Genomic DNA, 17,442 nt, shown 5'->3' on the forward strand with positions numbered 1-17,442 from the left:
GTGAAATTGCACAACATATTTAATGAACTACTTTTTTTTGCTAGGAGAACTTAATTCTCAAGAACAGGAGTTCCATGAAAGCTTAAATAACAAGAAACTACTTAGAATTTTTGGTTTTGGCTGTAGTGTGAAAGCTATTAGATGTATCCTCAAGTAAGCAAAATGTAGCTCCTTCATACTCCCTTCTGTCTTTGTATTTGTGGTTGAGTCCTAGTGCTGTAACTGTGATTGTAGTAGCCAATGTTATATGCAAGCAGGCTCTGTTCTGAACTGTGAGGTAGGCTTCCATACCTCTGGCATGGTAATATTTATTTGAAAGATTTATAAAGGAAATTTAAGGAAATTATTTCTGCCTAAAATAAAACTTTCTGTCTGGGTTCCCATACAGATGGTGAAAACAAATCCAACAACTGTGTTTGATGAATAGATACGATGACATCATTGTTACAGTGAGGGGACTGTGTGTTCAGTACCAAACAGTTAATATACTGTAAAAGACTGAAAGTGCAATTATATTTCAGGAAAACTCAGCCTGAAGTCTTTTTTGCTTCAAAAGCACCTGCAGGTTATGTAAATACTGTCAGTTTTTATACAGGGTAAATGCATAGTAACATGGGAAATCTTTAACCATAGATATTAAAAATTACATAGGAGAATAGGGACACAGATACAGTATCTAATTATGTGTTATCTTTGGATGTTACAGTGGTCATTTGCAGATGTCACGCTTCCAGTTTCCCTGGAAGGTACATTGCAAATATCACCTCCATTTTCTTAGATAAAAAGGTAATGAAAATAAGTGATGCAGTATGCCCAGGACTGTTCAATGAGCTGGTGATAGCTAACAGTAGAAATGAAGAATAAGATCCCAATTCTATACTTCAAACTCAGTATTCCTTTTTCTTTTCTGACTGTGACGTTAGACTCGGGTGTGAAGTACATAGCTGAGCTGTATACTGAGGCTGGGGTATATCAATACTCATTCTGCATTTTCTTGTCTAGAGACCCACTTAAGAGGTGAGTCCCTGTTCCTTCTGGATTGAAAAGGAAAATTTATGTGGCTACATTCTACTGAACTGGCTACAAAATCCCTCAGCTTCCCCACCCAGGCTGTGCCTGTTTATATCTCATCTCAAACTGGAGCAATAGTCCTCAGATTAATTTGTGCTTTCTCTCAAAATAAGACTGTACTTTCTTTTTGCTTTTATCCTGATCTCAATCAAATCATAACAGTAGAGATATGTGGAGAGTCCTATTAATAAAATATTTGTTTCAAATAAATGAGTACTGTACATTGGGCTCTGGTTCTACATTACAGTGGGCAATGAAGAAAAACAAAATACAAAACACATTGAGGGTTTTTTGGCACACACAAGTGGATTTATGAAGTATCAATGGTACTGCTGTCTGGCTAATTGTAAATTCACTTTAGCGTGGAAACAGAACTGGAGGATTCATTTGACTGTAGGTGTGGAATATGGTGGAGTAAGTGAACTTGCTCTTCTCCTGAATTGGCAATGCTAGAAGTTTAACTAAAGTTATTGAAGTTGGGACTTTGTTTGATGACCAATACCAAGCCTTTGTACTAAAGGGGAAGTGGTAAAGGCTCCAAGGTTCTCTGAATTTCTCACAACTGTTTTTAGTAATAGAAATTGGTGGAATCACAATTAATGTCAGGCCTTTAAAAGGCTTGGACTTTCATCTTCTGCCTAGCTTCTGTACATCTTCAGAACCCATGCTTCAGCTATTCTAACACATGCTGACTAGTTTTGTTTGGCAAAATTTTGTTACACTTGGCAGGCTTCTGTCTTGCTGCAAGAAGTCAGAGTATAGTGACATTATATACTACTATGAAAACATCCACAACCCAGTCTGACTCCTTTAGCATCAATGTAGTAGCTTAATATTACCTGGATGTTGTATTTCTTTAAGCTTCTATTTGTCACTGCAAATTTTCCCAGTGACATGAAATTTGTGGCTTGATACAGGCATCACTACTATGAATATATGTGTCTGACTGTGGCTTCATTTTAGTGCTTAGAAAAACATTTGCAATTCCAGTTTTACAAGCAGTGTGATCAGAGCTGAAGAACAGGTTTGCCTTCTCAATTAAAGGGAGCTTTCTTCAATCAAACATGGAGTTTAGGCATCCTTTTAATATGGTCATCCTCAAGGCATGAATATATGTCCATATGAGTGGGATGACTTGGTGGTTTGACTGTGAGACTTGGATAAAATGCAGCTGACCCCAACTTTTTGTCAAGACTTATTCTGCTGTCACAGCAAGGAAGAAGGTTGTTTGAGAGAGGTCTTGCATCAGAACTTAATACTGGTCTGCTTCAGGTCTTTTTCCCTGTTGTTTAATACAGAGTTCTGTAATGCAGTCTTTTCTTTCTAATAATTGTTTTTATCTTCTCATGTGTCTCACTAACTTTCTTGTGGACTCAGTCGAAGTTAGGATATATAAGCATAGCTAGTGCAAACAGCCTAAAGAGGTAACTAAGGTAACGTGTTCATCTCTTGTCATTGCAAGTGAAAATACTTGTAATGAAGACATAGACTGTTACAAAAAAGAGCTTGATAGAAGTTGGCATAGATAAGTAAAAAGGCATTTGACCTTTGCTGTAATTCACTAACATGAAGACTGCTGGCTCAGTGTGGAGGAAAGGTTTGGGTTGGTGAGTGTAAGGCTGATGAGCCAGTATAGGTAAAGTTAAGATGTGCAACATTTTTGTGGATAATAGAGTGAGCTCAGAAACAGGAAGTAAACTCGGGGAAGGACAGGTATTTGGACTAGAGGGCTTGCTTTTTAAAGCAGTACTTTGGAGACATGGCAGGAAAGGTGAAGGTGAGATGCCAGATGAAGACTGAGGTGTGTAAACAAATGAAGAAAGAATTGGTGTGAGTGGTAGAGCTGGAGAGGCAACATGATTTTATGTAGTAGGCTGTGTAAGCAAAGATCTGTGTATGCAATTCAACAGTGAGAGTGGCTACCAGAGGAGGGGAGGGTAAGGAAAAACTGGCAAGCAATGCAGGTTTGGAAAAAATTGTGACAAAATACTGCCAGCTATATAACGATGATTTGGAAAATAGAAAATGCAGTGAAAAGCTAGGAGCAAAGCTGAAAGCTGTATAGGCAGTTTTAGAACAGCAATACTGGGAAATGTTCTTCAGATGCTTATTCCAAGGCCACCTGGAAAGGTACAGTTAACACAGATCAAAAGGCTTTGTGAAAGATGAAGTCAAGCTAGGCTTCAGCTATTGCATAAGTGTTCTTCCCCTTTAGTTCAGGCAAAAAGTGGAAGTAATAGAAATGTTTGGATTTTCAGGAAGCCCTGACACATCTCTGTGATGTAATACATAATTGTAGGAGTGAAATTTAGGTGTTTTTTTTAATAAGGAACTCTGTATCTAAGTGGCAAGCTGAAAATTAGAACCACCAATTTTTGCAGGATACTCTTCAATAGAGTGTTTATGTGGTGACTGGTTCTTTTAACTATGAGCCCTGCTCAGTCACTATTATGAGATTTTCTTCAAATTTATTACTATTTCTACACCTGAATCCATAACTTCCTCTGCTTCCAACTTGTAAAGGAAGCAGGAAGGTCCAGGATCAGAACATGGTTTGGAGACACAGTGAGCAGGCAGGCCATGCAGCTAGTCATACCCAGGCCAAAGTACTTACAAAGTACTTTGATCCTAGAAGAATTAGAGTGCAAAGAGGCAGTTTAACTGCCTGCCAGCAATAAAATAGGGAGGCCATATCTGGTTACTGTGACCTCAGAGATGGAGATGCATAGGTAAGCAGGCTGAGAAATGCAAAGCAGCATGGGAAAGCAGCTGTGGGATTGTCAGAATATTTCTAAGCAGAGACATGGTCATCCAGACATTGCTGAAAGGTTACTTGCTCTAATATGTAAGGAACCCTAATTAATAATACTGTCAACAGCTTTAAAAGCTTTACAGCAGTCTGCAAGTTGCATCAGTGGAAGGTTTGCCTTGCATGAGTTTTTGTTGGGTATACAGCCATATGCCTGGGGCAAAACTGCCTTGTAAACAAACATTAAATTGAATCAGCAATATTTCCAAAATATTTAGAAATATTTTCCTTCTGGAGTGGTCAGGTGGTTGAAACATCACTTCCATGCTTTCATTGCACAGAGGTGTCCTGAAAGGAGTCAAAGGATTAAAATTAAACAGTTTGGCAGGGTTTTGGGTAGGGGATACCAAAACAGAGCCAAATTTTATCTAGGGTATGACTGACAGGTAAGTAGACACAGAGGGTGGTGTAACTAATAGCTTCTAGGTAGATGATCCGGAGCTTGATTGAGACCTTAAAGATGAGACTTGTCTGTTTTCTGTTGGCAGTCTGTTCTTGCCATGGAACTGTTTGCCAGCAGTGCTTTAGAGGGGAGAACACAATTAGGCTTGTGTGTACTCCAAGTGATTAGCATTGTGTTCTGTAATATATGAACTGGTATTTGATTTTTATTCCCACCTCTCCTTTAGTTTGATTAGGTAATTTGCTGTTCTATCAGATTTGGCAGGAATACGTCCTCCAACATCAGAACAGTATATGAAAATTGAAATGAAATTGCTGGTGTTAACCTTACAGTGTCTAAGTGAAACAAAGCATAGTGCAGTATTTGGAGCTGTTTAGAGAGCAGTTACATAGGCAGGATATACTATATATGCTAGAAGTCTATGTTATTTCCAAGATGATTGTATAAAATGGATGGAAAACCCCTTGAACCTCACCACAGAACCCTGTTCAAGCTCTCAAGATTGAGAAGCTTGCAGGTTATCCTTCTGAAATGGAAGATGAAACATTTCGTCTTTGCAAAAGCAGCTCCATTTTCTCTGGATGTGGAATTAATACTGTGGACAGCTAGACCTTTGAGAAGCTGTTGTTAACCACTTCCTCTGGTTAAAATCCAGGAAGTGTGCAGGACACAGTGCCCCAAAAACTTACCCACACTCTTCTCTGAGGTTCCACTAGCTGAAGAAGGTGTGCAGAACAGGGAAATGGCAAAGAACAAGGAAGAAGGTTCTATGTTAGATTCTACTGTTTTTTTAATCTCAGAGTTGAGGCAAAAGGACTTGAAATGGTGGCATGGAGCAGAGAGAAATACAGATATGTGCAGGGAATTAAGAGGTAGCTAGCAGAAGTTAATGAGAAAACAATTGCTATTTAAGGCCACACTCCATTTGAGTTCCTGCTCGCCTACCTCTATTCATTCCTTGTTGGCAGACCCTTCTATGTTAGTAGAAAGCTAATTTCTGAGGAGGTTCTATTAAGAAGGATATTGAATATCTCTATTGAATCTCTCTGCCTGCAGGAGTTAAGTTCCTTCCAATTCTTTCCCATTCCCTACAAACCCCAAATGACTTCACCACAAAGCCCAAGATTCCAAACTCTCCTCCCAGAGGAAATGTGCTGATATCTACTGTATATAGATTCAAAGCTTCTAAATTGTCCTTTTCTCTTAAATTTGCATTGTTGAGACAAATCTCCCTTTAAGTCTATGAAAGCATTTTTAAAGTGTTTTATTCCTTGGCAAAAGCATTACTGCTAATAAAACCTAATAAGTAACTAAAAAATGTTTTTAAAGTCTGTATATAGACAGTGATCTGTCCAGCTTAGCTTGTTCATTCACGTTGGCTGGCTAAGCAAAAGGTGTGTAAAATTAAAAATTAATGAAAGCACACAGTAGACACAAGAAACCTGCCAGGTAACAATAAACCTCATCAACTTAACATGCAATCATCCTGCTTAAAACCAATAAGCAGGCCAAACAGGCAAGGCGGGTTGTGTGCAGAGGGATACTAGGTTATCTTGTTATAATGTTCTAAGGCTGTAGTTGGACCAGTTTTATTTTAAAGCCAGTGTTGCTATTGAAAGGAGGAGTCCCATATATATATATGCTGTTGGCTTGTGCTCTCAAGTGTTGGTTTCTATATCCTTCTCCACCTCCTTTCTCTGATCCTTCTTGTACCGGGATTACTGGGTGACTGTGGGTGAGGTGTCTGAGGAGCTTATGTGTATTGGCTGGGGGAGAAGCAGGAGAAAAAGCATGTGTGGGCTATTTTTCTGCTGGCTTGGTCCATCAATATTGTTTACCATGCTTAACTGGTGTTTTGAGTGCTACCCTATACTTCAAAGTAGGACACAATAAGCAACTTGGAAGCATTAAGTCAGACACCCATCTGAAATATGACACCCTTTTCTCCCAGTACATTACTGTGCTGAATCCCTGGTGCTTTGTGGCTAGCTGAGAATGTTTAGTTGCCAAATGCTCCTTATTCTTGCAGATATGGTGTGCAAGTAAAAGTTGAAAATGACTATCACTTGCTGCCTGAGGCCTACCGATGAGCCTCACCTCCAAAAACCAGACCCTGCTGTCTTCTTGCATCTATTTATCATGAGATCAGCTGTTCTTTCTGAACTCCCATATCACAGCCGAAGAAGCCTTTTACTAGAAAAGATGAGCAGTTTCCCAGAATGAAAGGAGGCAGGCTGACCCTGTTTAGAATGTAGGTAGTTCCTGTGGACCTACATCATTATGTAGATTTCTGTTTTAAATTAGAAAGCTGATGAGAGTCTGAAATTGTTGCATCATAGACTTTTTAAACACTAATCTCCGTAAGCATGAATGAATTTGCCACGGTGGTGGTTCAGTGGTTTGAGAAGCACATATTTTCTGTTTGAGCTGCAGGTACTGATGTAGGAAGAAAATAATGGGAACAAAGTTTCCATGAATACTATCAGTATGTATGTGGGAATGCCCAGCTGAAGGGAAATGTGAAGGATTGGCAGGGTTTATATTACTGCGACAATTTTTTCTAGTCGTAGCACATATCTGCATAGTATTGGTCTGTTTGCTGATGATGGATGGGCTAGTTTGAGAGTATCATATTAGAAATGATACTCTCATTTCTAATGCATGCACATGCATTTCTATGCATGCATTTCTGACTCAGGAAGGTAACTGAATGATGTGCTGGTTCTGCTCAGTTGTTAGAGAAATATCTTTTCTCATGCTGACACTCTGCAGCCACTACTAACATCCTAGACCAGGTGATACTGTGTGCAGTCACCTCTCTGCTTTGTGCCAGGAGTTGGTATGAATGCTTCCTGTCCACTGAATGTATCATCTGGTCCATAGTCTTGATTCACAAATAAACATTGAATACCTCTGAAATCTGCCCTGTAGCTGTAACCAGCAGGTCCTCTCATAGCCCATTCTGTGGAACAATGGCACCAACCACTGTGGTGGGAAGAGGAGGGTTATGGGTGAAATGATGGTGAATTTCATAGGTCTTGGAGTAGGAAACTTTCTCTCTTTGGACTTCCTTCACTTTTACTAAGAAGCTGATAGGTGGTTTTTTTTTCAACTTGTCAAGATTTCTGTTGTCACCAGTTGCAAGAGAACAACAAAATACCTTTTTGTATTTGGATAGTGTGCTTATAGAAAGTCATCTGTGTGATAAAGACTGCAGAAAATGGAGTATAGATCAAGCCATTTGTCATAAAGGATCTCAAAGTTGTGCTACTACAGTTCTGTTTTTTCAGACTTGCATTTCAAATCCTTAACCGTTTTTTGCTTGTATTCCATAGGTAAGGCACAGAACTTCAGACCAGGTAATGGCTTTGAAGATGAACACACTGAACAGCAACAGAGCAAACATGCTGAAGGAGGTTCAGCTTATGAATAGACTCTCACATCCAAACATCTTAAGGTATACTAGCCCTCTTTTCTGAATGAGAGCTTTCCTATTTCCTTTTTAAAAAAAATATAGTTGTATCTGTTGTGGATATCTCACTCTCAGCCTATAATTTAATGAAAGAAGGGGAAGAGGAAGAAAAGACTTGAGCAAATTGAAAATCTGCATGATTTTGGTATCTGGAATTTATCAGTAATAAGTTATTTATTTCATAGATAAACAAGTTTTCACATTGTACGAGATAAAGTGGTAGTTTTGTGTGTTTGTTGTGTCATTTGATTTTAGATTTAAAATCATTCAGTGTTTCCAGTCCCTTTATCTGGGAGAACATTTTGCCATTTTTATGTGTTACCTGCCTCTGTCTATATCCACCTGTAAATATACACACGTGTGTGTGCAAGTGTCTGTATCTATGCTTCAGAAAGCTAGAAATCATTTGTGTTTCTACTAGTGCTGTAAAAAGTAGTTTAGGACCTATTTCCCACTTTAGTAACACATTAACAATATTTGATAACGATTTACTTTTGTTGTAAAGTGGCGAGAGGTGAAAACATTGTGTTGTCAGTTAAGAGCAGATGGAGTAGAATTGCTGAGAGATCACTAAGGAAATGTTCTGCAATATGTTCTTACTGTAACATTTTCTGGGATCAGCTTTGGAAATGTTAAACTTGGATCATTCCCTTTCAATACTAACACTCGTTGAAGAAGTTCTAATGTATAACTTTCAGTTTCCAGGGACCATGAGCTACCCTAGTTTGATGTTAAATTTTGTCACTTAATTTCTGTCTTATGAATTCTTCCTCTATATTGCTGAATAAACTGTTTTGTCAGTAATATAATTTAACTATTTATTGATTAGTCAGTGGATCTCCTCCACATGCCTTAAAGGTATACTCTGATTTTATATCATGTATACATCTGAGCTTCTTTATCTTCTGTAAGCTCTAGGACTACCTGCTGTTAACTTAAGCTGTAAAGAAGTTACTTTCTGAGTGCTGATCTGTTGTTTGACACTAAGAATACTTGTGGATTCTTAGTCTGAAATGTTGACAGTATATGTTGTGCAGTAGTTAATTGTAGCAAGTAGAGAGCTGTGAGGTGCTCTGGTATCAAATGGCTCATAAAATTATTAAATTGGGTAGATACTGGCCTTATGGCATCCAAAATCTGCTCCCAACCTATTTCAGCATGTGCAATTTGTTCAGTTAACATTTTGGAAAGATGCATTTATTTTAGTATGCTAGAATCTTCCTTAATCTGAGTGTGTGGTTATATCTTTGAACATCCTGAAGCTTTGGCGCTGAACATGTCTAACTGAATCAGTGTTTATGTTCTAGAACTCTTCCCCTGGTTCACATGAACTAGGTGATGTGGAAGTGATAAGAGATTCCTCTTGCTAGTAGTGTATTTGGTAGCCAAAAATTATTGTTATTCTTTGGATGACTAAAAATCCCATCCCCTTGCCAGTGCTCCAAAGTATATAGCAACTGGCTGGCAATTCCAGCGTGCTCACAGTTAACTTCAGGATCTTATGGCAAAGATTCTTGTATTTTTGCCATTGATTGTGTTGATCTGAATAATAAATATTGTTGACTATTTGAAACCTCTTCTTCTGTGCTGGCCCTATCAACCTATTTTTCAATTACAGATGCCTTCTGAGGTTTTTTTTCTAGTTTACAGTCACCCACCATTCTGGAGTGTGAGCTTGTCAATACTTGCTGACTTTCTTCCATTCCATAGCTCAGTAGAGGTTAGCTAGAGACTGGTCTGTGTTTTTATCTTAGTGACACTTCTGTACTACTTCAGGAAATGGAGTTGTGTCGAGGTGTTTCAGTTTGTCTGCTTCTTATGTTTGGCAAAGTATCTGTCTGGTTATTTTGTTAAAAATAACTCTCATTTCTGGACCTAAAGGGAAAAGCTAACTTTAAATATCCCTGCTCATTTCAATGTTTCTGTGCTCAAATTCTGCTCTTGGCCAGCTATGTAGATCCATCTTGATCAGAAGGCTGATGTAAGTGAAGAGCTTAATTTCCACTTGCCAAGTCCCTGGTAATTATATCATCCCCATGGTAGCATCATAAAGATTCCAGTGGTCAAATATATACATTTATCTAAAAATAATTTTCTAATGTGCTTTCCATCTGGAAAATGAGAAACTGCTCTCTATTAGAGGGATTATTTGGGCCAAAATGGAGCTTCTTTGTCAGTCTGTTAAGGACATTTTGGAATAGAAGACTTCAGCTCTTGTGGCTATGTTGTCATGATGGTAAAAATAAGGGGATTTAGAGGTTTTGTGCTTGTCTCCCTTCCTCTTGCTTCCTATTTCAATCAGCAGATGTGTTTCCAGAGTAGATGTTAACTGTAATGTAGTAACTTTTTGTTTGGTCATTGTCTGGCAATCACATGAAACTATGATCAGTTTAGGCAGAAGCAGGCTAGTGGTGTTCATGGAATGTTCTGCTCTGTTTCTGCTATTAACCTCATCTCCTCTCTCCACCTCACTCCTGCATGCAAGCTAAACATGGAAAACTGCCTCTGATTTACACTTCTCCCTGCCCTGGGTATAAGATGTGCTGGTTTCATCACATCTTCCCTCAAAACAGATGGTGAGAGCAGGAGTGGAAAAGTGAGCTGGAGTTGTTTTACACATGCAACGTTTACCATAGCCTCTTTAATACAGATTGGCTGATACATGACAAGGCTGTAACTTTTGGAGCCTTTCTTTATTTCCTTATTGGTTTGTCACATTGAAAGCACAGTGCTGTTCAAAGCTTGGATTAGATCTACCAGGGTTATGAAAGGTCTAGTGTATGCTTCTAGAACTATTTTACTGCTCTGCTGCTTCTCTGAATGCTGATGTGCTGCTATAGACATGAGTTTTTACCCAAATAGGTCTGGAAAAGACTCAAGAAATCACTATCCTTGTGTCCTGGGCTTGGGAGCCTTAGGGCTGCAGCCTGAGACACTGATATCTTTTCATGCTGGTAATGTCTAACAGGTGTGTTTTTCTCATTGTCACAAATGAAGTGGTGTGCTAACGCAGATTCTTCATCTCCTATGCTGTCTCTTAAATTAGTGCCTCTTCAATTTTCAGATTGAATTTCAGTTCTTAATATCACTACTGTTTGCATGAAAAAGTGTTTCTTTATTTGATCTGCACCTTGGGGACTTCATTTAAAACATTCTTTGCACAGAAAGCCTTAGCTCATGTCTTAAGTGCTCTCACGGGAGCACTTGGAGGTATTGCTGCGTGTTTGGCAATGAGCGTGCAGGCAGATTGACTCATTGATTAAATCCACCTTCTTGTGTGCACATGCACACACACAAATAAGCAACCACTGTGCCTATTACATGAGCTTCTGTAAGAGAGAATTTTGTTTCACCTCCTTTCAGATAAATCTAGCACCCTGAGAGCACAATACCAGGTGTTTGTGTTTGTAATTTTCTTCTTTCAGACCTTCATTTCTGTGAAATTACTTCTCGTGGACTTTGTTACAACAGGCAGAATGATGGCTTTTGTCTTTTAGCGTCCTTTGTGCTGTATTGAACAGTGCTTTAACAGGAAAGAAAAATACTTCTTCTCTCTGTGTGATGTGGTTATCAAAAAGGAGTATTAGAAATCTCTGTACAATACAGCAGAAGAGAGGCTGTGTGCCTTGTATAGTATGTTACAGAAAGGATAGATTAAATACCTTCTTTGTCTGGAACCAAAATGCAAGTGTAGAAAACTTAAAATATATTTTTAATCTAGCATGGTACCTAAAACATTGAAGAGTGTTTTAATGCAGATTTAATACTCTTACTTGCCCTCTTTCTTCTCCCACAGGCAGCGTGATGAAATAAGCGTGTGTCTTTAACTTTATGTCTCTCTGTGTAACTGAGCTCATATGAGTGCGACTGTTGCATTAGGGTGTTTGACATGTTTCTTATGTTTAATGTTACCATCAGACTACTGAATTTTCTCATATAAGCAGTAGATTTCAGAAGATACCAGTTTATGTTGGAATGCAGCTGCCCTGGGTTTATCCACAGAATGGGGACGTGTCTCACTGAAGTAATGGGAAGCATGTGTTCCATGTCTAGATGTCCACAGTGGCTGTATAATCTGGATATTAGTTTTGCTTGATTTTTATCAGGGAGTCAAAAATTGCAGGCTGAGGCTACAGTTCTTAGCCTCTGCCTTCCAATCCAGAACTTTCTCCCTTGCAGTTAAACTGAACTAAAAACCCTTTGGTTATCTGCTGTAACAGACTAAGAAATATCCTTCATCTAAGAAAGTACCTTCTCTTGCTCTTGTCTAGAAGGGCAGGTGTTCCATATTGATTGTGAGGAGTAGCCTGGTTTGTGGAAAGAGACTTCTGACAACTGAATATTGCTGACATTTGTTAGAAAGTATTTTGTGTTGGAAGTGCACTGTGCTGTACTTAGTAGGGTGGACTCAAATAGCATCATTGTATTTGCAGCTTCTGGAGAAACTTTTCCAACTGCTAGTGAGGGTTTTGGAAGCACTTCAGCTTTCCTGATAAGGCCAGATACACTGTCTTGAAGTTAAACTTCCTTACATCTGCAAATGGTCTGTTCTGTGGATGACAGGCTCATTGAAGCTTCTTCCAACTAGAAATGCTCATAGGAAGTATAACCTTTGGCTGACAAGACATTCTGCTGAAGTTACCTACAGGCACATTTTGGCTCTGGAGACAGTATGTCTAGCCAACAGGAATAATCTCAGCTGTCCAGGTCCAGCATGTAAACTTCCTGTCCACAGAACTTGGAAACTCATCTAGAGCTATCTCAGAAATGGGAGTCTTATGTTAAGTCTTGCTTGGTAACTGTATTTCCTGGTAGCAACTGCATGTATTATAGTGAAAATGCTTTCCAACAGTGTTTTGTAGCAGTACTTGGCTTAACCAAGAGGCTTATTATGGCTTGATACAGCAGCTAAGAAGTTTTCCAGGAATTTGGATCACTAGAGGTCTCTACCATAAATATATTTTCCAGAGTCTGAAAACTGAGATTCTTGACACAAAGTTTAAATTACTTCAATATATTGCTTGTAAACTCATTAATTCTGTCTTTATCAATGTATCTGGTTTCTCTTTTCCTGGGTAATAACTTCTAAAGATGTGGGGTTTAGAAATGTATCTTTATGTCCAGATTTTCATGAGATCATGATATTGGAGCTGATTTAAAGTTAGCAATGTATACCTGATTCCCAGTAAAAACCCTGAAAGTTTAAGAAGTTTTAAACTCTTACTTGGGGGAACTTGAGCTCCTGTGTCTTTTCTCCCTTAAGGACAGGGTCCCAAAAGTAATGAGTATATTTCCATTGAGATTTCCTTGATCAAAACAGGTTGACAGAAACAGTTGAGGTCTACCTTTCTTTGGGTTACAGCAATGTTTTTCCTGTTTGACAATGATAAGGAAGAATTTTGCTAAAATGTTGATACATTTTTAATAGCATTCATATTTTAGAATGAAGTCAAATACAATGAGTTTCTCATTTTAAAGTTGTTTTACATCTCTACCAAGGAAGAGTTGATATCTAGATGAAAACATAATTGTTTTTAATTAGCCTCATTTTTTGTTCAATGAAAATACTGCATAACTGGGTTAACCTTGTGTCATTAGCATGTTTCATAAAAGGAAAAAAAAGAATACTTTAAGAAGTTGTCTAATAGTGCAATTCATACCTTGGATTTATTTTTCCATTTTCCTTTGTGAACAAAGCCATTAACACCGTGCTCTGAAGACTTTCAGAATGCATTAAGGAGGAAACATTTGTACTGTGGAGGAGCCTGGATTTCTTAATTTCAGGGAGCTTAATTTGTCAATTTGTTTGCCAAACTGTTCATACACATTTGCTGTATGAAGTGAAATTCAGAAACAGCCATGTTCTGTGTAGATGGTAGATCTAGAAGAACCCTTCTTCCCTTTCCACTGAATACTTGCTCATGCCTTGTTGTTCTTCATCGAACAAGAGTAATTGCATTTTCATTCTTTCTCAAATCACACTTTACACACTTAATTCGAGGCCTACTATTTGAGATGAGAACAGGCAATAGATGTTCAAGTGCAAGTCCTGCTGCTTCTTTCGTTACAAAACCAGATTTCCACAGCTCAGCTTATGCAAAGGTCCTTACCTATATTATTTTTCTTTGTCTGCTTGCAATTTGCTAGTCAGCTGTTAGACAAGGGAACAGTGGGGATCATTCATTTCTTCAAAAGCAGCTTAGCTGAGCTAGTATTACATTTGTCTTGCATCATTTTGGTTTTAATTTTGAAAGAGTTGAGTATGTAAAAGTTTCTTCAAGTTGCTCTCTGCAAGATTACTCTGTCACATGTAATGAAATTGTGCATTTCTACCCTTTGCCTGCAAAGTACAAGTTTCTGAACATTGTGGAAATAACAGATGATGTGCTTTTGCTTGTTGAGACCAAGAGCTAAATGCTAATACTGAAAATCAGTTAATCTAAAAAATAACCAATACTTAAACTGTGCAGGGAGGGCTCTAAATGCCTGCAATTCAAGTTTTACCGAGCTTTCTCATGGGAGATGTCTACCATTAATATTAATCACATTTTGTCACTTTTCACTTCAGCTTGTGTGGTGGTAAAAGTGAGCTTTCAGTTTTTCTTTCTATGTTAAATGTGTGGCATATTCTCTATCGCTTTCCAGAAAAATCAAGGGTGACAGTCATGACTGTTAAGAGCAGGAGTTTGGACCTTGTGCAGCATAGGTAACTTCTGGGAAATGTATGTGTACTGGATACTACTGAAACTTGCTTTGATCTAAGTGTTGGAAATGAGGGGTTGAGGAGGGGAAGTGCACTGCATGTATGTGCTCTCATATTCCTGAGTGGTTAGGAATGGGATAGGAAGGAACATCTTTATGCTTAAGCAGCAAAATGAAAAGGGAAGTAATTTTCTATTTATGCAGACCAACAATGGATTACTTGGCTTAAACTTCCTTAAAACAGAACTCTAAAACAGTTTCTTTCTGCATAAATCATTATATGCTGGCCTTTGCTTATAGTCAAATCAGTAACTTTCCATCTTGAAGTTGAGCTGTCTCTTGGAACTGCTAATTCAAGTTGTATTGTAGCGTAGACACATGATCTCATTTTGTGCTGAGATGTTTAAATAATCAGCCTTGAGGTGTGCAGTGTATTTGGGGCTAAATTTATTTGTTTTCCTTTTCTCTTGGCATGTCCAGTGCTGCTTATTATCATAGTTTCTTTAAAGAGAAATAAAAGAGGGGGGGAAAAAAGCCCAAACCACTTTTCTTTTCTTGTTTCTTGTAGGTTTATGGGTGTCTGTGTGCATCAAGGACAGCTGCACGCACTTACTGAGGTAAGACTGTTTCATGATATACATACTCAAGATGATACAGTTGTCAGGCCAGATTCTGCAGCTACTGTTCACTTTGAGTGATAGTTTCTTTTCTGGTGACTAGCGAGTTAATCACGTGCTGCTTGCTATGTGGTGGAAAAATTGCAGAATCAGGCCTCTGAACTGTGCTTCCCTCAGCCCTCGTATGTCTCTTCTCATCAGAAGTGCTTACTAGAGTGAAAGAAAAAAATCACAGTTGGAACATAAAATGTCACTGATAAAATAATGAGATGTGTATTACTGTTGAGCTGCCCCTAAATGTTATTTGTTTCAGTGACATTGTATTTAAGTCTTATTTATACTCTGGTTGTGTGTGTTTCACATGTGAATCTGGCACATTTCAAATGGGTGATATTAGTGTATTCAGTCCCTACTATTTCCTTATTTGAAATAACATCAAGATTACAGCTTAATCTGGGTCTCATGAAAAGGAATTACTCCACTGCCCATCTACCCTTGTCAAGATTGAAGTATCAAATGAGAAACTGAAGTTTGCATTCATGTGAGTCTCACCACTAAGTTTTACTGGGTTGTATATTAGGTCTCCCAGTAAACTGCTCGGGGAAAAACAAGAAGAGGGTATTGTCATGTTAGGAATAGCATTGTCTGTTCAGAGTCAAAATCAATAAAATAGTGTTCCTGCCTGAGTACAGATGGAGGGGAAAACCATGTTTTGTAAAGCTAAGATTTCTTATTTACTTAGATTTTGTAGGAACTTCTCAATTAAAAGATTAACCCTTTCCCACAAGTATGTTGTTAATTAGCTATTAAAGCAGGTTCCTGGTGTGGTTGGCAAGAACTACAGTAAGATGAGGAGACTGGATAGCTGTAGGACAATTATCAGGGTATATGTGGCCACTGCTTTCTGTAACTTTAATATGTAACTCTGAGGCAAAGATGCACGTTATGTGAGCAGTGAATTTCTTCACCTTATGAGCTGACAATTCTGCAGTTCTAATCCTAGCTACTATTAAAGTAATGCACACTAGTTCACAGATGCTGTATTTCTAGTGTTTTCCCCTGTGCTCAGTGTAGGGAACATGTCTAAGACTTGGCATTAGATAACTAATTCAGTTCTTCAGGCAAGCTTTGCCAATTTCTTCTAGATCAGTTAAAACAGGGAGGTTTCATGCCCTTCCACTCACTATACATGACCTAGAAGAGACAGAGCTTTGTACTAAGTCTTGGCAGATCTTCCTCCGTGTGGTGGGTTTTTTGGGTTTTGGGATTGTTTTGTTTGTTTGTTCCCCTCTTGGTCCCAGTTGCTTGCTATTTAAATGTTACTCCCCACCCAGAAAGCCAAGAAAATGAAACCAGCACAAATGCTTCCTCATGGAGAGCTAACTCTGTAGCTACTTGCTTTGTTCAGCTATTTTTGAGTTCTTGGCAAGCAAATAAATCTAAGAAAGACTTCAAAGAATAACTTTTTATAGTTGTAATTCAGAATAACAGATGAGATTCCTGAGGCATCTTGAGACCAAAGAGGAAAAGTTTTAGAATGTAGAAGTTTGCTGCAAAATTTCGAGGAACAGAATAGCTTTAGTGATGTTGTATAAAAGTAGGAACACTGCTTTTCTTATGTGGATCAAGATGGGCATTTAATACCTTCAACAGGAATAAACACAACTAAGGCCATCTTAAGTTGATGTTGTAGGGAAGCCACGTTCCATTTTGTCCAATACAGTAGTTGTTCTTTGGTTTTACAGAGCTTTTAAAAGTAAAGAGCTGTGTACGTTCCAAGTGGTGGAATTGTTTGTGTTTTCTGGAAACAGTGGTGTCATTTTACATCTCTAAGTGTGTGTAGAGTAATAACTGACTTCTGAAGACTTCTGTAGGTTAGAGGAGGGGGCTGAAATGGCTAACTGAAGGAATAAGTTAATAAGACTGACGTGGTGAATCACCAGTTCAAATATAGCCAAGGAGGATAAACAGACTCTCTCTTGTGGCTTTTTTCAGCTTGTGGTCCAAAAAGGTGGTCTCCTAGCTTCCAGTCCTCAACGTAATTGGTATTAGCCTGATGTTACTAGCACTCAGAGAGCTTCTGTCAGGGTTTCGCTTCTTTGGAGATGAAACAGTTAATTCAAGGCCCATTGTTCTATAGGTGTCTGAGTCACTGCAAGAATTCTCTCTTGCACTAGCTTTTGCTGGACCTGTTCTGTAAGGAGCTTAATTAGCCCTACTTGTGTTTTGAGAACAGTTAAGAATAAACCTAAATAAGAGATATAGCATCCCTTAGAGCTTATATGTGAGGACATGATGGGAAATCATGTTTATTTGTATGTATATGTTTCCATGACAGAAGTTTAGAGTTTGTGGCAAATATTCGATG

At 38.4% G+C, this 17,442-nt stretch overlaps 1 protein-coding gene across 2 annotated transcripts in view; it reads left to right on the top strand.

The window, feature by feature from the left end:
• TESK2 (testis associated actin remodelling kinase 2) overlaps positions 1–17,442 on the top strand; it is an 80,566-nt gene that overhangs the window by 20,921 nt on the left and 42,203 nt on the right. Inside the window, exons 3-4 of one of the 2 annotated variants that reach the window (XM_062004012.1) lie at positions 7,619–7,740; positions 15,026–15,074. In XM_062004012.1, the coding sequence (XP_061859996.1) occupies positions 7,619–7,740; positions 15,026–15,074 (171 nt within the window). Of the gene's footprint in view, positions 1–7,618; positions 7,741–7,857; positions 7,901–15,025; positions 15,075–17,442 lie in introns of those variants that run through there. The other variant, XM_062004013.1, reaches the window with a different exon arrangement.

The sequence above is a fragment of the Colius striatus genome, chromosome 10 (genome assembly GCF_028858725.1).
Source record: "Colius striatus isolate bColStr4 chromosome 10, bColStr4.1.hap1, whole genome shotgun sequence".
In the NCBI taxonomy this organism is placed as follows: Eukaryota; Metazoa; Chordata; class Aves; order Coliiformes; family Coliidae; genus Colius; species Colius striatus.